Source organism: Leucopleurus acutus, assembly GCF_964270905.1.
Source record: "Leucopleurus acutus genome assembly, chromosome: X".
In the NCBI taxonomy this organism is placed as follows: domain Eukaryota; kingdom Metazoa; phylum Chordata; class Mammalia; order Artiodactyla; family Delphinidae; genus Leucopleurus; species Leucopleurus acutus.
Window position 1 is genome coordinate 101,627,191 of NC_139148.1, and position 21,625 is coordinate 101,648,815.

General features: G+C 38.4%; 1 protein-coding gene across 7 annotated transcripts in view; it reads right to left on the bottom strand.

The window, feature by feature from the left end:
• Positions 1-2,677: 2,677 nt before the first annotated feature.
• Positions 2,678-21,625, bottom strand: part of KLHL13 (kelch like family member 13) — a gene marked incomplete at its 5' end in the record, with an annotated part of 111,924 nt that continues 92,976 nt past the window's right edge. For 6 of the 7 annotated variants that reach the window (XM_082865392.1, XM_082865391.1, XM_082865387.1 and 3 more), the window contains 3 exons: positions 2,678-3,254; positions 5,377-5,490; positions 13,568-14,363. In XM_082865392.1, coding sequence (XP_082721518.1) covers positions 2,767-3,254; positions 5,377-5,490; positions 13,568-14,363 — 1,398 coding nt within the window. In that variant the 3' untranslated portion in view covers positions 2,678-2,766. The remainder of the gene's footprint in view (positions 3,255-5,376; positions 5,491-13,567; positions 14,364-21,625) is intronic. The other variant, XM_082865390.1, reaches the window with a different exon arrangement.

The window sequence follows — 21,625 nt, forward strand, 5'->3', positions numbered from 1 at the left end:
TGGGGGCATTCTCTCTGGGTATAATGGGAGGGAATTATTTTAGCAACTTGCAAGGAAACAATACATACTTATATATTGTTAAGTCTCTAAAGTAATATTAGAGAGCAAACAGGTTCAGGTCATCATTTTACTTTTCAGGGCAAACCTGATTATGAGCTGAATTTTTTTTTAATTCTAGAAACAGGCAAAGTAGCTGTTTTCTTTCATCTTCCCCACTCTACCAACCTTGACCAGGAAGGGAAATGATGAACCTTTTGAGATTTAATGTATTCAGTAGCTCCTTTTTCAAGTAGATCAAGAACCTAAGAAAGGCAAATGGGAGAAATGCTTGTAGAGCCAACTAATGACTGTCAGAGATTTTTTATAAAGAAAAATTGTTATTCGCTGTGAAGGAAAATGTGTAATAATTTACCAGCTGTTGGAATTGTTTAATAACAGCACTTGCATGACATGAATTGTTATTCTAAATAACATATGGCCTGGATGCAGAAAAGGTAAGCTGTCAAACAGAACCTTGTGCTTTGTTATTCCCTGCGGCAAACTGCGACCGGATCACCAGCCCTGTTTCCTCTTCTTTCTGGGCACGCGGCTATCTGCTATTTTCCAGTCCCCTTTGGGCTTCTGTGTGGACACAGGATTGACTTCCGGACAGCAGAACGTGGGTAGAAGTGATGCATGCCTCTTTCAAGCCCGACAGCCCTCATACCTGCAATGTTCCATTCTTCTTCTGCTGACTGAATGGAGAAGATTCCGAGGACCCAAGAGGCAGAAGAAGCCACAAGATGGAAAAAACCTTTGCTGCTTGGAGGAGAGCCGCCTGACCAGGAACACCCATACTGGACTGTGGTGGGACCATTAGTCTGTCCTGTACATGCTCCCATGTTCAGGAGGGTGTTAACTCTCTGCAAACGGCTGAAACTGACCTGCCTATAAGCAGACGACTGAAATCACGTGACCAGTTTCTCTGACTTAAGAACAATCTTGCCAAAGAGGGTCTTTCAAATTCAAACCAGGCTTCTCCTAACATTCAAAAGTACCACTGATGGGAAAATTGTTTTCTTCATTATGATTAACTCAAGACAGAGGCAGTGACACGGGCACTGCCAATTCTCCACTAGATAAGAACTTTGGCAACACTCTAGTTGGTTTGGAATAGCTCGAAATTTTTGGTTCAGATTTAATCGGGTCATTTGCAGATAAAGTAGGAAAGATCATACATACGGCCCTAACATAATTATCAATCTCTTACAAAAACATTTTTTCGGTCGAGAACAGATCTCTTAAGTCATTTTACACAATCCCTTCTCATTAGGCAAGATGGATCTTCCGAAAGATCCGGGAAACCGACCTCAGAAATTTCACTGCTCTTGTGGTTTAGACATATTATTACCCTGTGGGGATGGAGAGGGGTCAGTTAGCATCTTCTACAAACTAATTCCTCAAAGACAACCAACAATGAGTTTTCACCAATGAAGTTTGACCTGGTCAAATTCTTTTCTTCCTTGAATGAAAGTCATTAGTATTCATTAATCCAAGCTGTTCAGTACTCTTAAGTTCTGATCATTTGGATCTTGGCATACTAAAAAAAAAAAAGAAAGGTATTTAATCAAAGGAAGCCAAAGGAAGCCAACTCAGACAAGAACAGGATACCTCACACCAAAGCGACATTAAATGTTTTTATTGAACAAAAAAAATAAAACATGGAAGTGGAATTCACTGAGCGAAAGGAGCTCTCACCAGGTGGAGCTGCTATACTTTGTGCTAAATAATCTTATGAACTGAGTATACAGAATACATATAATATGTAAGTTACCTCAACAGCAAAGGAGAAGGTGGAGATTACAGTTTTGGAAGGAAAAATTTGGCCAAATGACAAATTGAGTTGCTCAAAATTTCTAGCCCTTATTCGCCTAAATTCAGTATGATTCTACCTACGTGCGTTCAGTACGTGCATACTGAATTCCCATTTTAATGGAAGCTGCTTTTTGGAAGAAATTTCAAAGTTTTCTTTTTTGCATTTGTTTGACGTGCTACTCAGTTTTTAAAATTCTTCTCTTTGATATATGTGTGTGTCTATATTTATACACACTTAAAAAGCCCCAAAGCCTTGCTTACAAGTTGAGGGGTCATGCTGTTTTTTTAAATTAATATTCGTGAATTATAATTATTCTTTCTCCTGTGTGTCTAAGAAACTCGATGTGTTCTCAATGTACCCCACAGACAGGTGGGCTGACAGATATGTCAAAAATACTTTATGAAAAGAGGGAGGTAGCTCATGCGAGTTGGCAACCTTTTGTCTATTGTTTCCTGTTGGAGCGGGCTACCTCCCTTTCACATCTCACAGTCAAAGATGAAAGGAAAACTTTTTACTTTGAAGCCTAGTTAGCACAGTTGTACATTTACTATAATCCACCTTCAACTTGGTTTATTGGGCTTTCTAATGTAAGATGACAAATACCTTACACCCAGTACACAGCATCAAAAAAGTACTGCAGAAACATCTTATAGACAATACTTTGCCTTGCTTTTTTTTTTTTTTTTCTCCTCGTATGTTAAACATCAGCTTCTATGGGATACATTTCCAGAATGGTTTTGTTACCACCAAACAAACAGCACAAAGAACATCAATGTCGTCTTTTTTCCAATATTTGTATCAATTACTGGAGGCTAATCCTAACATACACTACTTAAGGGGGAGGGTGAAAGAAGAGAATCCATGACACGTTGCAAAGATAGGACTACAGCATCTTAGTTGTAGGGACGATCTTAAGGTGCAGAAAGAGGGGACTCTCTAGAAGGTGATGGTGTGGTTTCTTCAGGTGGAAAAACTGTGAGTGTGCAAGCTCGGATGCCACCCAGGGACTCTGGGAGATCAAAAACCTTATGCCATTCATCTTTATCTGGATCATATTTCTGCACTATCTCTACCATACAACGATTATTCCATGAATACCCACCAACCACGTAGATTTTATTTTCAAAGACAGCGACCCCAACATCACTCTGCCCTCTTAACATGGCAGCAATTGGGGTCCACTGGTCAAGGATCGGTGAGTAGTATTCACAGCTTAGGACATCATCATAATCGCTTGTTCCTCTGAAGTGATTGCCACCAATGACATACAGCCTTTCTCCCACTGTACACATGCAATGCAGACCTCTGACAGTGGTCATTGGCGCCTTCTGGATCCATTTGTCAGTATCAGGGTCAAAGCACATGAGCTCCTTTTGGAAAGTGTCATGAGTAATTCCTCCTAGAGAATGAAAATTACAGGCATGGGGTAAACAGATTATTATAAAAATGCAAAAGTAAATAGGAGACTCTCTGTCACAGGTCACAGATAATTAACGTCTATCCAGGTATTATGACATTTTAGAGCTTATCAACCTTGTTCTTACAAATGTCTCCCTGCTATACTTTCTCTGGATTAAAAATAAAGAAAATAACATTTTCATCTCCTTAAAGAACAAAAATGCAGCTTATATTATTGTAATGACTTTCTCAGACAGAGACCCATGGGATTTAAGAGGCTTTACAGAATGAAAACGTATTTTGGCCACTCTTAGAGTTGGGTTTACAGGAAATCCCAACTACAAAGCATCATTCACTTCTGCTGCCCTTCAGCGAGCACCCTCTGGGTGCTGAGCACAGGGCTAGGGCACTTTAAAGCCTCGGTGCCCGTTTCCTCATTTCTCCGTTTCCTCATTTCTAGTTCTCTCATTAGGATTGTGACCATGAACTGAAATAAATCACAGTGCTTCGGAAAAGTCGAAAGTATTGTGCAAATGTACAAGCTCAGACGAATGTTCGGAACTGATTATTTTTGTAGAGTTTTGGGTGGGTAGGGTGAGGGTGGGTAATGTCCTCTCTTAAAAAGCTAAAGAATTAGAATGCTGAATATATATGGAATTTTGCATGTACAGCAATTCGTTGTTGCTCTATGGAGTCTATATCATCTACAAAGGATATTCTTAGAGCACATCTAAATCAGCCTGTACAATGAAAGGATCAGACTATATATTCTGCAGATTAGGGAGAAAACTAAACTAATCTTTAGCCATATCATTCAGAGCTCTATGTCTGGTGGCCAGATGGCAATCGATTTTTTTTCTGCTTTTAGATATTTTTTCTGTACTTCACTGAATTGTCAGCAAGCAAAACAGTGCTCTTTGGTTTGAAACTCAGCTGTGGTTCCTAGCCTAATCTTGACTGGGAAGGTCATTTGTGCAACGTATCCTAGTTATACCAAAGCACCACTAGAACCATTCGAATGTCATTTCTTTTCCCCCAGAAGACTTGGAGCTCTCCTTATAATGGCATAGCAGCTACACACGTAAAACAGGTGGATGGTGTAAATCACTGATTAGTGGATGGCTCTTTCAATATAAGACGTCCCATAGTTGCTCATATATTTAACACCAGAAACCTGCCAATCATACACTACAGGCCTTTCCCTGATCCTTCTTCATTAGAGATTTCATAAGGCAGCGTTCAGAGACTCAGACCACAAACATCACCTTATCGCCTTTGTTCTCTAATAGCGTAACTGCTGGCCTGACACTGGCAGGCCTTCAAAAGGGGGAAAACTGTCAGAGGTAGACTGTGTCGGGGCCAAATGGTAAGAACCTGAATAACGGACTAAAATTTCAATACCTGAAGTGAACATTACATTAAAATAAGACTCCTTTCTAAATTCTACGGAAGGATGATTTGAACACCAACAGTTTGAGAACGAAAGCTGTTACTGGGACACTGAGCGAACTGCAACTGTTTCAGAATTTTTTATCAGAAAAGTATATGTGCATATGGCCAAAATACAGGTAATCAACACAGAATTATTTATGCAATGACACCATAGTAGAACCCATTATAATGCTAAGGACAAGAGAAACATATATTATGGGTTGCACTAAATGAGAGAATGAACATTATTATGCATTATATGTATATTGGTAGCAAGTTTTATGCACAGTAGAGCTTATATGTTACATAATGATATATTTCCTCATAGAGTTTAGCTAAATTCTGAATAAAAATGAATTAAATGTTGTTATAGAGAATATGAATGGTGGTTATTAGAGTACCGAGTTATTGGAGTACAGGGTATGGGGACTGAAAGGCAAGCTGGAGAAGCTGAAAGCTTTCCAATTTCTTCTAAGTAAGGTATTTACAGTAGGATTGGTTTGCCGCTAGTCTTATAAACTTATAAAATGCCAAAGGATTCATATGCAAATGTACGCACAAAATATATTCTAAAATCAATACAAATTATATTTTGGTTATCCATTTCCAGGATTATTATTAACACCAGATGGAAAGATGGCGACATAGCTAAAAGTCTATGTATTACATTAATTGCATTTGCAATTATTTACCTGAAATATACATTACACCTCCATACACAGTTCCAGCATGGCCATAGTGGGGCTCACTCATTTTGGCAACGTAGGTCCATTCATTTGTTCTTGGATTGTAACATTCTACTGTAGCTGTTGTTTAAAAAATAAAAGGAAAGAATGAATGAATTTTTAAAAATGATATATAATTTCAAATTTAGCAATTAATTGTTTTTCCTTTTAGGTGGAACAATAATAATATCCAAATAACTGAACCATTTCTATTATAGCTATGAGATATTCTTTGGGGGTCACTTATATTAATTATTGACGTTATGTTAATAATGTGAACCATTAATACATTGATACATGTTACATCAGATGAGCTACGTAATATAATAAGGTAACATTTCTGTTGCTGCAGAAATCACTAGTATTGGGCTTCCCTGGTGGCGCAGTGGTTGAGAGTCCGCCTGCCGATGCAGGGGACACGGGTTCGTGCCCTGGTCCAGGAAGATCCCACATGCCGCGGAGCGGCTGGGCCCGTGAGCCATGGCCGCTGAGCCTGCGCGTCCAGAGCCTGTGCTCCGCAGCAGGAGAGGCCACAACAGTGAGAGGCCCGCGTACCGCAAAAAAAAAAAAAAAAAAGAAATCACTAGGATTTCTTTTCTTCTAGGATCTTGTTACATCTTTATAATTTGACATTTCTCCCATTTCTTTGCTCTACATATGTGGGAAGAAAAGATGAAAAACATCACAAGGAAGAAAAACACTTTGATTCTATATGATACACCATATAGGAAACAAAGGTTAACAGATATGAAGCAAAATTTTAAGTTGAAAATGAAAGTATGCACACTGCCTGGTGTATGTCTTGATGCCTATTGCTTTATTTTATATCCAGACTACAAAATGGACACTGACGATAATTTTTCAGTATTTACACATTAAAGCCAATAGCTTGTATATAACCACCCAGTACCGTTGTAGCCAGTACTGCTCTTAACTTGAAGATGATTAGCAGCATAATATGAAGTTCAGATTTTTATCAGGGGTACTTCCTCTCAGTAACAAATTTATCGTCTTTAACATAAAGTATCTGAGGCCTCATCTTACTTAAATATCAATCTGTTATAACCTCAAGACTAGAACAATGACAGTCCAGACAGATAGAAAATGTGATCTTTTTTAAAAGGCAGAAAAACAATAGGGATGTTAGGAGGACTCTGGTCAAAAGTACAACATCTAGACTGATTTGAAAAGTTTATACTATTTATTGCAGACGTTGCCACTTGCTAACCCAAATGCTTGTCTCCACTAACCCTGCTTTTTTCCTACTAACAGAACCACAACACTGCTCAGGAAAGCACTGTGCCCAACTCAAAATAAAATTCAAATTAGCAGGTTCCCTTGAAGCTGGAATTGATGATATGATACAGTTGTAGGCAATGGAACGGAAGCAGGAGGATGCTGAGTGGGGCTATTTGATCAAGCCACCGGAATAAAATTTGGCTACTTGCAGCCAAATGCAATCCTAATTGATGAATCATCCTTTGAACAAGTTTTCCTATTTAAGAAAACAACAGTAATGTGAGAACAGGCAAAACTAGAGAGAGAGAGAGATTAATTTTCTACTCTCTTCAATAACTTCATTTCATCAAATTCACTACATGAACTACTTATTTCTCCTCTAACAACACCTGTATTATACCACTTCTTGTATCCCTTTACTGATTTCCTTTTCTACTTTAGTTTTGAATTTTCAGTCTTATTTCAAAGGCTTTTAACTGTTCTCTTTTTTTATCTCTTGTTATTTTTGTTCATTGCTTCAGGCTTGGACCCTTACCAACTCTATATCTTCTAAACCTTCCCATCAGGTAGCAAGATCCTGCAAAATCTTGCCCCCAAATAAGGGCTATTTCCACAATTAATGACAAACTAAAATTGTTTGCTCCAATACTGTTTGTGACTATTTTCAGTCACTGGATGTCTTCTTTTTTTTTTTTTTTTAATTTATTTATTTTTGGCTGCGGTGGGTCCTCGTTGCTACGCACGGGCTTTCTCTAGTTGCGGCGAGCGGGGGCTACTCTTCGTTGTGGTGCACAGGCTTTTCATTGCGGTGGCTTCTCTTGTTGCGGAGCACAGGCTCTAGGTGTGCGGGCTTCAGTAGTTGTGGCACACAGGCTTAGTTGCTCTGCAGCATGTGGGATCTTCCTGGACCAGGGCTCAAACCCGTGTCCCCTGCATTGGCAGGAGCATTCTTAACCACTGCGCCACCAGGGAAGTCCTGGATGTCTTCTTGAATGTTCAGTTCCATTTGCCTTCAGCATGACTTTTGCCTAATCGACAAGCAAAATCCTCCTGAATGTATATCATTAATGGTAGGGTTTTATCTGATAAAAGAATGTAGTCTAATCACACATCCTATCAGAAGGGTTTTAAAGACTTCTTTCCATCTATTTGATGTCAAAGGTAGCTTTTACTCCAGTTCTGTGCTTTTCTTAATGAAGAATTCTGCCTTGACCTTTGAAATTTCTAGACTGTTACACTCTTTCTTTGCGTCTAATTCAATCTGTTCTGATGCAGTTTGCATTAGTTTCCTCTTATTTTTTTCTAGGGAGCTAGAATCTGAATAGCTATTCACTCTTTACGATTATTAAAATTTTCCTATGTAGAAAGATAATGCTGTTCTTCTATCACTGAGTTAACTGCATTTTTTTGGTAATGGGGGTTATAAGAATCCATCTATACTTTCTCATACAGGGGTCCCTGAAATGTAAGATGGCTATTAATCACCAGTAACACAACAAGTATATGATAGTTCATCATCCCGAAACTTGTCTTCTTCCAGCTAGATAACCCATCTCCTTTAGCTTTTCCCATCATTTAATCTTTACTGTCTCCATGCAGGATTGTTATTAGTAAAATCAATATATTTAGTTTTAAAATAGAATATATCTAACTAACAAGTCTATATATTGATACATGCCCTTAGTTCTATTTTCCACATTTACAAGGCAATGAGATGTTAGTGCCAACCACCTTGATAGGGGGAGGGGACACGGGATGAGCATCAAGGAGTTGGAGCCACAAAGCAGTGAGTCCATCACAGTCTGTGACAGGTAGGAATGGTAATGAGGTAATTGGGAAAATCTAGAACAGGGGAGGTCAGGCAAACTACAGCCTGTAAGCCGAATCCAGTACGTCGTCTGCTTTTGTATGGCCAACAGGATAAAAATCTGAATGGCCTTTACATTTTTAACGAGTTGGAAACACATATCAAAAGAAGAATAGTTTGTGAAATATGAAAATTATATGGAATTCGAACTTCAGTGTTCATATATAAAGCTTTATTGGAACACAACTTCACTCATTTGTTTATAAACAAATTGTCTATAGTTGCTTTCATAATACAACAGCGGAGCTGATTAGTTGTGACAGAGATCCTACAGCCTGCAAAGCCAAAAAGATTTCCTTTCTGGCAATAGGGATCAGTTTTCTGATCCCTATTCTAGAGAACCACCTTCAGTAGTCTGGTGGCCTAGTATTTAAATTAGAGACCCTCCCTAATTTAAGAATTGCACTTCGGTTGGTTATGTCACATTACTCATCAGGAACTCTTATTTTCTCAGGTGATTCCACTGGAGTTCAGAATCGCGCACAAGGGATGTCGTGGAATTTACTTGTTATTTGAGGTTAGGAAAGAGATTAGTCCTGAAGAAAACCATTTGGACAATAATGGCTCCCACAAAGAGGGGATGGTCTCTAGAATCCTAGAGTGCCAGTTGGTAATATGTCGCTTAATAAACTGCAAATCCATTAAGGGATATGGATGCATTTGATAAATTTCAGTCATTTTATTGTACATTTATTTGGAAAAATCTAACACGTTTTCTATAAGTTATTTCATTATTTGAAATCCTGACTTATTTAACTGAAGTGAAAGATATCTGAGCTGTCATATTTCTCCTCAATACAGAAAACCTCAATGGAAGATCAATTTCTTATATGACAATTTTGAAAGATACCAGAAATAACTGACCCCTTTTTCACTTAAGTGACAGCTACTCTAAGCTTTCCCCAGTTTCCCACTGTACCCAGTGTCAAAGGAAAGTAGCATTTCTAAGGAATTATATTTCAGCAATAAGCCAGGCTCACACACACGCTAACAGTATCGTTTTTATGTACTATGGGCTTGGGTCCATACACTCCATGGCAAGATTTTAAAAGGCTAAATGCATTAAAATGATCTAAAATGTCTTGCAAACGCTGCCACTGTTTTCTTTTCATCATTATATACAGGCAATGGTTATTGTGTGTATGAAGAATAAATGATGTACTGGTACTAATGAACCTGCTAAACTGTGAAATGATTTTCCCATCAATCCCATTTTCCTGACACCCATTCCTACTCCCCTTCTCTATTTACATAGACATATGACTATGTCAACATAATCAGTTAAGATGGAATGTTATTACAACAGATGTTAGTGTGGGGCGGAGGGAGGGGATGCCATTAAAAAATGCTTATGGTACATGAGAATGTTAAAAACCCTGCCTTGCTGGAACATTCAGAAATATAAGCAATCATTTCTTTAGAACCAAAATCTACTATTCTGCCAAACTAATGGGTCTAAGAAAATTACAAAGGGCAACTGACACATATCCTCTTCTTATTTACACAAGGAGAAACATTATAAACAGAATTCAGAAGAACACATTCATGTTCTTCTTTGGGGAGGTAATCAGGGTGGTTACATCACGATTGGTTACCTCAACGATACAGAATGTGACGAGACGGACCCGCCTACTTCATATCCCCACATGGGTGTAAAATAGGAAGAACTCAGAGGGGTAGCGTGGGTCAGGCGGAAAACCAAACCAAACAAAACGAAGCTGCTTGCTACTTGGTTTTATATAATGACTCTTTGGGGCCTGAAGGTTCTCCTGGAATCAAGACTCTATATTGGAGTGTACTTAATAAGTCAATCACATGATTTTTTAAAACAAACTTCCAATATATTTTAACTTCAGATATGCAGCACAGAATGGATTTGCTGGGTATGCTGATTTTAAGGGAAGCAATTATCTTCTACAAAAGCTTAGTTGCTTATGGATTCTAGGAGAAAATTTCAAACGGAAAGAAATATCAAATAGTTGCCCTCTAAGTGGAATTATAGTTGTCCTTCGGTATTGAGGGTTTGTGTCTATATTATAATCATACATTTATTTGTGAAAACACAGTTTATGAATTAAGATAAAAATGGACCTCTGTTTACCATCTAGACGGGGAGTATTTTTTTAGAATATTTAAATCATTATCCTTAGGTTTAAGCTCTGGACGATTGTGTTTTTAAAGTCTAAATATAATCAAACAGTTATTACAAATTTAGGAACAGCTCATGAAAAGCATGATTCTCTTGTATCCTGTCACTTTCAAACTGAAACACAGAAGACTGTTTTTAATAAGACATTAAAGGGGTGATTTCTGAAGGTCATGAGCGAGGAAGCCAGCCGCTTGCCCAACGGGGTAGTCTACTTCTTGTTTCCAATTGAGCATAACGTGGGAAGAACTCAAACAGGGTAAGGATTAAGTCAGAAGAAGGAAGCCTCTAGCGCCTCAGTCTTATATAACAACTCTCCTTGGCCTGAAGATGATAAATTCTCAGAATATAAATATTAGGAACAATATATTGAAAACTTAATAGCTGCATATTAACAGAGGTGATAACATTACCAAGCAAGCAGTGACTGAAAAATGGAGCTATTTCCTTAGAGAAAAGAAGTTTCAAAACGGCCACTGACTGCCAGGGCTAATGACCTATAATTTGTAAACTTGTAAAGATGAACTTACATAAGTGGTTTTTCTAAGAAAGTGTCAAGTCACTACTTGCATCTTCTGGTTCTTTCCAGACACCATAAATTTAAAATAGTATAATAACATGAAAATAATGTGTGTGGGTTGACTGAGGAAATGACAATTCTACACTAAGGGTATTAATGTGTCAAGTGCTTTTAAAAGTCTGATTATTAAAATATATTGGGAAACTTGTGTGGTTCATGATCCTGACAGCTAGTCCAACAATCTGGAAAGTCTGGCCTTAGAAAAAATTTCACTGTGACAACAAAGGGGAAAAAAAAAATGGGTAGGAAACATCAGTAACATTAAGACCATGTCACTCATACAGATTGCCAACAAACACATGAAAAGATGCTCAACATCACTAATCATTAGAGAAATGCAAATCAAAACCACAGTGAGGCATCACCTCACACCAGTCAGAATGGCCATCATCAAAACATCTACAAACACTAAATGCTGGAGAGGGTGTGGGGAAAAGGGAACCCTCTTGCACTGTTGGTGGGAATGTAAATTGATACAGCCACTAGGGAGAAAAGTATGGAGGTTCCTTAGAAAACTACAAACAGAACTACCATACGACCCAGCAATCCCACTACTGGGCGTATACCCTGAGAAAACCATAATTCAAAAAGTTACATGTATCACAATGTTCATTGCAGCTCTATTTACAATAGCCAGGACACGGAAGCAACCTAGGTGTCCACTGACAGATGAATGGATAAAGAAGATGTGGCACATATATGCAATGGAATATTACTCAGCCATAAAAAGGAACGAAATTGAGTTATTTGTAATGAGGTGGCTGGACCTAGAGTCTGTCATACAGAGTGAAGTAAGTCAGAAAGAGAAAAACAAAGATGGCATTCCATATATATATGGAATCTAAAAAAAAAAAGAAAAAGTGGTCATGAAGAACCTAGGGGCAAGATGGGAATAAAGACGCAGACCTACTAGAGAATGGACTTGAGGACACGGGGAGGGGGAAGGGTAAGCTGTGACAAGGCGAGAGAGTGGCATGGACATATATACACCACCAAATGTAAAATAGATAGCTAGTGGGAAGCAGTCGCATAGCACAGGGAGATCAGCTCGGTGCTTTGTGACGACCTAGAGGCGTGGGATAGGGAGGGTGGGAGGGAGGCTCAGGAGGGAGGGCATATGGGTATATATATGTATACGTATAGCTGATACACTTTGTTGTACAGCAGAAACTAACACAACAATGTAAAGCGATTATACTCCAATAAGGATATATATATAAAAAAAGACCATGTCACGAACAAGAAAGAGCTTGATAAGCTGAAAAGTTTAAGAGCTGAGAGCAGCTCTTTTTGTCTCCAATAAACTGCTTATTCTCAAATCCATTAGACTACCTTTTATTTTTTAGAATACTGAAGAAAAAGATTCTGATAATTACTCTGAATTTATCCAGAGCCAATGCCAATATTTTAAACTTCCCCAGCATTATGGAACCTGGAAAACCGTTCAACTACAGGGACTCTATTTCGAACAGAGAATAAAGGAAGATGGGTGTTACCCATTGTTACCAAACAATGATGGTAATGACAGATATGTAACACATGACATAAAATGTGGTCTTTCTGACTTCTTGGACAGCCACCTTGTTCCAATTTTATCTAAAATATCAAAATTAGTGTTAATTTATGTAGCCAAAGTATTGGTCTATGTTAACTGTACTTGTCGCTGATCTTAGATTAGGAAGAAGGGACCATCAAATAATAAAGCTTACCAGATCAGTTTACAGTGAAGAAAACCGTTTCGTATTTCACCAAGAGAGAATGATTTTTGAGACTAATAGTTACCTATCATAATACTCACAGTAAATAAACTCTGGATAATATTGAACTCTGAACACTTAGTAGATAAGAAAATCATCTTACTCTGTGGCCTGTGGTAGGTAACAGATTACGTAAAAGAAGCAACTATAAAAGTCCGTGCTCTGTAAGGAAGAATTTTAACCTGTTCAGTAAACTATTATGTGGGCTTTTAAAATGGAAAATGAGGGAACATGCCAAACTTCTGTCCAAGATACTATTAGAATTTAAATTAGCAGAACATACTTTTTAGTTGAACCTTCAAGATGAAAACCATAGATATTGCACAAGTAAAACATTCTGCAACATATTGATATATTTGTAAGATAATAATTCGTAGTATGGCCAACAATGTATGCCCAGATAAGGCGTACAGATGGTCTCTGATATTTTCTAAGAAAAACAGTTTAAAATAAAATCCTGGCTACATTTTTTGGTCTTTGATGTTACAAAACTGCTTATTTTATGATTTGACAAGAATCTGGGGGTAAAGAAATTCGTCTCTATGCTTAATAGAAGTGCACACACTTACGCAGTTCACCAGCTGCATTTCGCCCACCAACTGCATACAGGTATCCTTTGAGGGCACTTAGGTGGAAGAAGGTGCGCTTTTCATTTAAAGATGCAACTTGCATCCACTTATTGTATCGAGGATCAAATCTGAAGACTGTATCAACTGCTGTTTTTCCTTTTGTGTCATAATTACTCTGTCCACCAACGACGTACAGGAAATTTCCAATGACGGCAATGCCATGCTGGTACCTTGGGGCATCCATGGGGGCTAAGGACTTCCACTCGTGAGCCTTTTCATCATACATGCGCAATTCCTTGCTGACAACCAGCTGCTGCCTCAGCACTCCTCCTAGTGTAACCAAATGAGTGGTGTCAGACCGAATGGCAGTCCTGTCTGACTGCATCACTGGCTGCATATATGGCATCATTTGGTAATTGCTGGCTTCCAAAAGGAGATTCACACACGTGTTGTCAGTTCTCATGAAATCCACGGTTTGCACGTAATTAATGAGCTCTTGTGGTGTCATCAGTGGAAATCGTATGTTCTTCATTAATTTTGCAGCAAAGTCCATCCGAGGCTCTTCCAGGCGTAGCCAGCGACAGGTAGCCTTAAAGAGCTCAAGTTCAGTGCAGTGCTTAAGGCTATTACTGGAAAGCACAAAGGCAAGACGTTCAAAAGGGAGTTTCAAGAACTCCCCGGTGCTCAGCAATGCAGGAAAATTCTTCAAGACGAAACTGTTAACGTATTTATCCACTTCTGTCAGATTGTAGGTGTTGGCAATCCGCCCAACTTCGACACAATTGTCTAAAGTGACCTATTAAGCCAATTACAAAAAATTAAAACCCAACTACTTTCATGGCACTCACGCCTGGATACATAAATACCTGTACTAGAATGAGAGTAAATACGCTTCTTACTGCCCATATAGATGCAAATAAAGCTTCCTTTCTCCATATATTAACGATTTAAAGGGAATTCACAAACTACCCTTACCTAATCCAATAAAAAGGTGACTAAAAGAAAATGCTCATTCCAAGTCAGTAGATTGAAAGTTACTCTAAGAAACAATGGTATAACTTGACTATGGCCAAAATAATTACTCTTCTCTCCTCAAAATGTGTTCTCACCACCCCCAGCCAAACACTAAGAAAATTCTGGCCAGATGGAAGTTCTGGAAAAACAGAAAGTTATTCTATTATGAACCATCTCAATCCACTTTTCAGTCATGATTCTTAAAAGTAACTCAGCGAGCAGATCCACACACAGAAAAACTCTAGTGCCCAATCCCTAAATGTCTCTTTCATGTCAACAGGCTTCATTCATCACTATGATTCATTTTAATTCCTTTAAAAGTTATTGCATATAGTGAAGATAATTTAATAGGGCCATTATTCCTAGGGTGAAGTTATTCTCCATATTATTTATGTTTAAACAGAAGCAAGGAAATCACCTTCTTGAGGGCTGGAATGGGTGTTTCCACATCAAATCATTCCTTTTGTTTAGTTTTTGGTATGTATGCTGATGGCCGGCACCATAGTTCTCCTTAGCCCCCCTCTTACTCTCAGCATACTGTAGCTCTGCCTGGAGTCCACGTTAGCCCCCCGAGATTTCCCCAGCACAGAGTAAAATATACCAAAAACGGAAGCCATGAAAAGGAGAGAAGCTATGGAGAGGCCTATCTTCAGCAGGAAGTCTTTTCAGTGCTCTAATAAATGATGGGTCCAAAATGAAAACAGGAAAATCGTATCAGCAAATATTATGTAAAGCATAAGTCACAAAAACAAGCCTACCATACAAATGCCTGTGTGTGTGTGTGTGTGTGTGTGTGTGTGTGTGTATACAAACACAGAGACAGGTCAAAGGCAAAGGATTCAAATGTTTTTTCTTAATTTTGTCAGGGTGTGTGTTCACGAATGTTACATAAACCTCATTGATGCAACTGATCAACAGATCGGCAGATGCTTAAGAGAAAACTGGCTGATCCTTCTATCATCTTTCTGTTGAAAAGCTGAAATGACACCTCTGCATAAAGTAACAGCCCAGTTATGATATAATACCACTGAAAGCTCTAAGGCCAACACACACACACACACACACATGCTGCTATTTTCACAGATTTATTACTCAAGAAGAATTTGAACTCTTTTAAGCATCCTATTTGCTTCACAAAAACCATCAACGATTTTAAATGGTTATTATACTTAATAGCTATGTATTTAAAACTACCTAAAATAAATTGTAACACAAAAGAACCAGGAAAACTAAATTAACAAATTATGGGCCTTTTGAAATCCACAGTTTAATACTGTTCAGTACCTTGGTTAATAATAAAAAATACGGGGCTTCCCTGGTGGCGCAGTGGTTGAGAGTCTGCCGGCCTATGCAGGGGACATGGGTTCGTGCCCCGGTCCAGGAAGATCCCACATGCCGCGGAGCGGCTGGGCCCGTGAGCCATGGCCGCTGAGCCTGTGTGTCCGGAGCCTGTGCTCCGCAATGGGAGAGGCCACAGCAGTGAGAGGCCCGCGTATCGCAAAAAAAAAAAAAAAATAATAATAATAAATACATTTTAATCCACTTTTAGGAGTGGCAGGTTGGTGTCTCATACAATTTTAAGTTGTGTAAATGAAGTTACAGTTAAAACCTCATTGCCCAAATCACCCCAGGTGGAAGGGATTCCTGTTTGGGGTAGTAGGTCCACCTTATAAGGTAAGTAAGACATAGTCCTTCCCCAGAGCAAGGGTAATTTTCACTGTTGTTTTTTTTTTCTTTTTTTGGCCGTGCCACGTAGCATGAAGGATCTTAGTTCCCCAACCAGAGATTGAACCCACGCCCCCTGCAGTGGAAGCACGGAGTCTTAACCACTGGCCCGCCAGGGAAGTCCCAATTTTCATTTTTGAAGATGTTTGCTAATATGGATAAGCAAAAGTTGATGAAAACACAAATATATTTCCTAAGTATGCAGATTCTTATCATTACTGATATGATTACAGATGAAAACAACAAAGAACGTATATTTTAAATGGGCAAAATGATAGCATTGGTTGTTAGTCACCAAATTTAAATCTAAATTTATAGCATATAATACAAACCAAGATTAACGGAAACCAAACTGTGTAACTTAGAACTGGGATCAAGGTATTTAGTTCCTTCCTCTTTCCTTCTTCAGTTTCATTCAATAACAAAACAGTTACTAAAACAATAGGATAAAAAAACCTACCTTGTATTTAAGGGCATTTGGAAAATCCCTTCTATATATCAGATATACAAATGCACAGGACTGGAAAATCCTTGACAGACTACTTAGTCAATATAGATAGCTGCCTACTCTTTCCTTTAAAAAAAAAATCACCAGAGAATGGTATTTCATAAACTTCTGAATTGTCATCTTCTTGATACAAAGACTAAGTATTTTCTATAGCTCATGTACAATAGCTACCACACTGTAGGTATATAGCAAAGGTTAAATACTACAATTATCAACAATATATAAATTAAAGACGTGATGATAGACACAACTAAAAATAGAATATCTGCTGAAGTAACGTAGCAAATTACTAGAACCTTATTAATTTTAAATGAGACTCAGATAAGAAAAATATGTAATAGGAAATTAATTTTTATGAAGTGCATGTAATCAAAGCTAAAAATATTAATTGTAGGCTATAAGGATTGCAGAAGCACAGTCTAGAATAACAGTTAACAATATAAACAGATCAAAAATGATGGAATAGCGGTAAACAATTTTTGGAAAGATACAGGATTATTCAATTATAGTTCATTTTAATGCATTCTCAGTCATAATTCTTAAAAGTGCCTCAGCTTGCATAGTCCTGATCATTTAGCCTAGACAATATTAAATAATGAATATGTACATTAATATAACATACAATGCAATTCATGTACATAATAGAATACATTACATTTTAAAATATAAAACATGAATTTAAAGCTTATTAAAAAAACCAAACTCGGGCTTCCCTGGTGGCGCAGTGGTTGAGAGTCCGCCTGCCAATGCAGGGGACACGGGTTCGTGCCCCGGTCCGGGAAGATCCCACATGCTGCGGAGCGGCTGGGCCCGTGAGCCATGGCCGCTGAGCCTGCGCATCCGGAGCCTGTGCTCCGCAACGGGAGAGGCCACAACGGTGAGAGGCCCGCGTACCGCAAAAAAAAAAACAAAAAACAAAACCCAAACTCATAAGTAGAAAGAACTCTAATTTCATCTGAATATATACCCTGGCCAAAATTCCAAAGAGTCATTACAGAAGTTAAGCCAAATAATTATACTAGAGTTTTAAAGGATAGAGAAGCAAAAAAGGACAAAATTTCTCAACTGCTTATGAGAACCAATGACATTATTTTAAAAATAATCAAGTGTACATTTAAGTTTCCTTGATATAAATTACTATAAATTATTCTACTATAATCAAGCAACCTTCATGGTCATCCTAAAGGCAGTTCTAAGCATCATAATTCTCAATTGTCATTAACATCCTGGTATTCACTGCTGCAATATTAACATAATTTGATACTTTAACGACAGCTTTCAGCTGTGATTAACATAATTTGATACTTTAATGACAGCTTTCATCAGCAATCTGTGATGTTATGTTGCTGAAATTCAGTGTCTTATACAAATAAATTCCCATTTAGGAAAAAAAAAGCAAATGAGTATCTGCTTTTGTACTCTCAAAGGGAGAGCAAACACTAAGAAATTAGCTGGCAAATTTGGGGGGACTCCTCAGACGTTCAGTGTACCAAATTCTCCTTAGCGCTATCTAGTTTATTAAAATGACAGCCTGACATCAAGTACAACCAATGCAGAGAGAGAAAGCACGTCCACAGAAAAAGACTGGGAAGAGATCAAACAAGCTACTTTTGGGGGTCGAGGATATAACAGGCATCTTCTCCTGGGCCTCCTTCCACAGGTGAGAACATCACAGGACACAAGGAAGGGACCTTTTGGTTAGAAGAACAAAGGGATGATAAGAAAACTAAAGCCTTTCTCTCCCAGTCTTGTCTCTCTTCGGATGATGAGTGCCATTCGAGGTGAATACTGATGGTGTGTCCAGCTTGGGGAAGCCAATTTTCTTATTCCTTTTCACGTTGAATGCACTTCCTCTGCTGGTTGCAGTATTAGTGATCACAATGGTCTTTGGGGGCGTAAATTGGTTTAGGCCCAGGCTGAGATTCTTCTTTCCCTCCAGAGTCCCAGATGGCAGATGGGCAAGAATGGGCTGGATAAAGTTATATGCAGGGATGATATTTTGAATATTTGAGTACCAACTAATCAGAATAGATGCTCGATCATAAACAACCGGTATCTGGGTACTACTTACTGAATATCAGCCTTAGCAATAAGGAAAACAAGACTGGTTTGGTGGGGAGGGAAACAGTTTTGATTCGTTGTAAAATTATCTATACAATTTTTTCTTTAATTTGCATTGAACCTCCCCAAAAGCATTACCTGGAAAGACGTGTTAATTAATCTTAATGGATAAATCCAATTTAGATTAAAGAAGGAATGTGAAATATATGTACTATACAGGAAACCCTTACGTCAAAAGGAACATTCGCAAAGCTTCCTGCTGCTGTCATCACATTATAGCCAAAGAAGCCGTCTTTTCTAATAACTTCTTCTGATTCCCTTCATTGTTGCCTTTTCTCCCACAAATGCACCTCCCTTGTTTTCCAAGGTCTCCCACTCTTTACCCCAGTCACCTCAATAAATGTCTCTGCACTTCACTGTGATCCCCCCAACCTGATCAGTGACAATAAATGTACAGGTGGAACCAATGATAGACCTGTATCAAGAAAAAAAAATAAGCACTTTAAAAAAAATGAGTTTAAAGAAAGACTACACCAAGTCTAAAGCACAGGGGCAGCTTCATTCTCTGATTAAATATGCTTTTATGTAAAAAAGAAAAGGGTTTCTTGCTTACCTTCATTCTGCTCTGTTTATTCTGTATAACTAAATTTAAATTGTAATATTTCCACCTCAATTACAAATGTTCTATTTCAGCAACCTTACATTAAATTGGGCTCTACGGGCTAGTCTGTAATCCTTCATAACAGTAATAACGTGGGGAAAACGCTAGATGTTACAAATTCCAAACGGCAAACAAATGGTAAACAAAAAATTTGACTACAACCTGTTTGTAAATCAGGGAGTGGCTGCATGGGATTTAGCATGCTGTAGTTATGCAGTGTCATAAGACAAAAACTAATGTAACTTTTGTAGGTATGTAACTAAACAAAGGTAAATTTCCATCATCTCCATGATATATGACAGTAAATGTTTTTAGTTTTACAGAAAATTTTACCTACTCTGCTTTATATCCTTCACTGTCATCCTTCTGTTTTCTTTTCATGCTCCTCTTTTCCATAAGTACCAAGAAAATCACTCAGCAAGAACAAAAGTACCAGATACTATAAACTCTAATACTAATTACAACCCTAAGATAAAAGTATTACTGCAAAGGAAGGCAAAGGTCGGAGGGGAGGGGTTCTTGTTCTATTGAGCCTGATGCTCCCCTATAGAAAACTGGCGTCTCTATCGCACCAAAGGCAAGTGGGGCTTTATTATTGGTTGTTGTGTTTTTTTTTTTTTTAAGCAATATAGAGTTGTTCATTTTACTTTTTAATTTTAATTTTATTTATTTTTAAATTTTATTTTTAATTTATTTTTATTTTTGGCTGTGTTGGGTCTTTGTTGCTGTGCGCAGGCTTTCTCTGGTTGCGGCGAGCGGGGGCTGCTCTTCGTTGCCATGCGCGGGCTTCTCATTGCAGTGGCTTCTCTTGTTGCAGAGCACGGGCTCTAGGCGCGTGGGCTTCAGTAGTTGTGGCATGCGGGCTCAGTAGCTGTGGCACGTGAGCTGTACAGCGCAGGCTCAGTAGGTGTGGCGCACCAGCTTAACTGCTCTGCAGCATGTAGGATCTTCCCGGGCCAGGGCTCGAACCCGTGTCCCCTGCATTGGCAGGTGTATTCTTTTTTTTTTTTTTTTTGTGGTACACGGGCCTCTCACTGTTGTGGCTTCTCCTGTTGTGGAGCACAGGCTCCGGACGCGCAGGCTCAGTGGCCATGGCTCACGGGCCCAGCTGCTCCGCGGCATGTGGGATCTTCCCGGACCGGGGCACGAACCCATGTCCCCTGCATCAACAGGCGGACTCTCAACCACTGCGCCACCAGGGAAGCCCGGCAGGTGTATTCTTAACCACTGCGCCACCAGGGAAGCCCTTAATTTTTATTTTAAAAAAAGTTTTATTGTTAACTTTGATTTACAATGTTGTGTTAGTTTCAGGTATACAGCAAAGTGAATCAGTTATACATATACCCACTCTTTTCTAGATTCTTCTCCCATGTAGGTCATCACAGAGTACTGAGTAGAGTTCCCTGTGCTATACAGTAGGTGCTTATTAGTGATCTATTTTATGTATAGTAGTGTGTATCTGTCAATTATTATCATATTGAAAGTTATCATTCAAAATTAACATATAAATGCTTAGTGGATGATTTGCTGACTCACATTTTATGTACCACTGCTCCTCTTCATCCACACAAATGGTTAAGTACGGATACAAAAGAACTGTGTTCGAAGCTAATTTTTCTTTCTAGACGCTCAAACCCAAGTAGTGTTTTGGTTATATGAACTATAATCCTACTATATCATTAAAAACATAAACCTATTTCCTCAAAACATTTGGGTTAAGCACACAATCACGAGGCTGTTATATTTTAAAATTATCTAAAATAACTTAGCTTGTGGGAGAAATAAAAACAAATCTACCTTTGAAAAATATTTATATTATCTTGAAACTTTCAGTTCTTATACAGAGGAAAGGCACCCAGGGCTACTGTTTTTCCTGATTCATTTGACTGCTGAGAAGGAAAGGGGTAATAGAGTAAGCCTGAATATTTAACTAAGATATGGAATTCATGAAAGAAGGATAAAGGAAAAGTTGGATTTTATATAATCCTTAAACTAATAATCCACCAACTTTTCTCAAAAATTAGCATGGATTCTGAGAGGGAAGATTTCCAACGTACAATCACATAGACATATCCTAAGCAAACAGGAT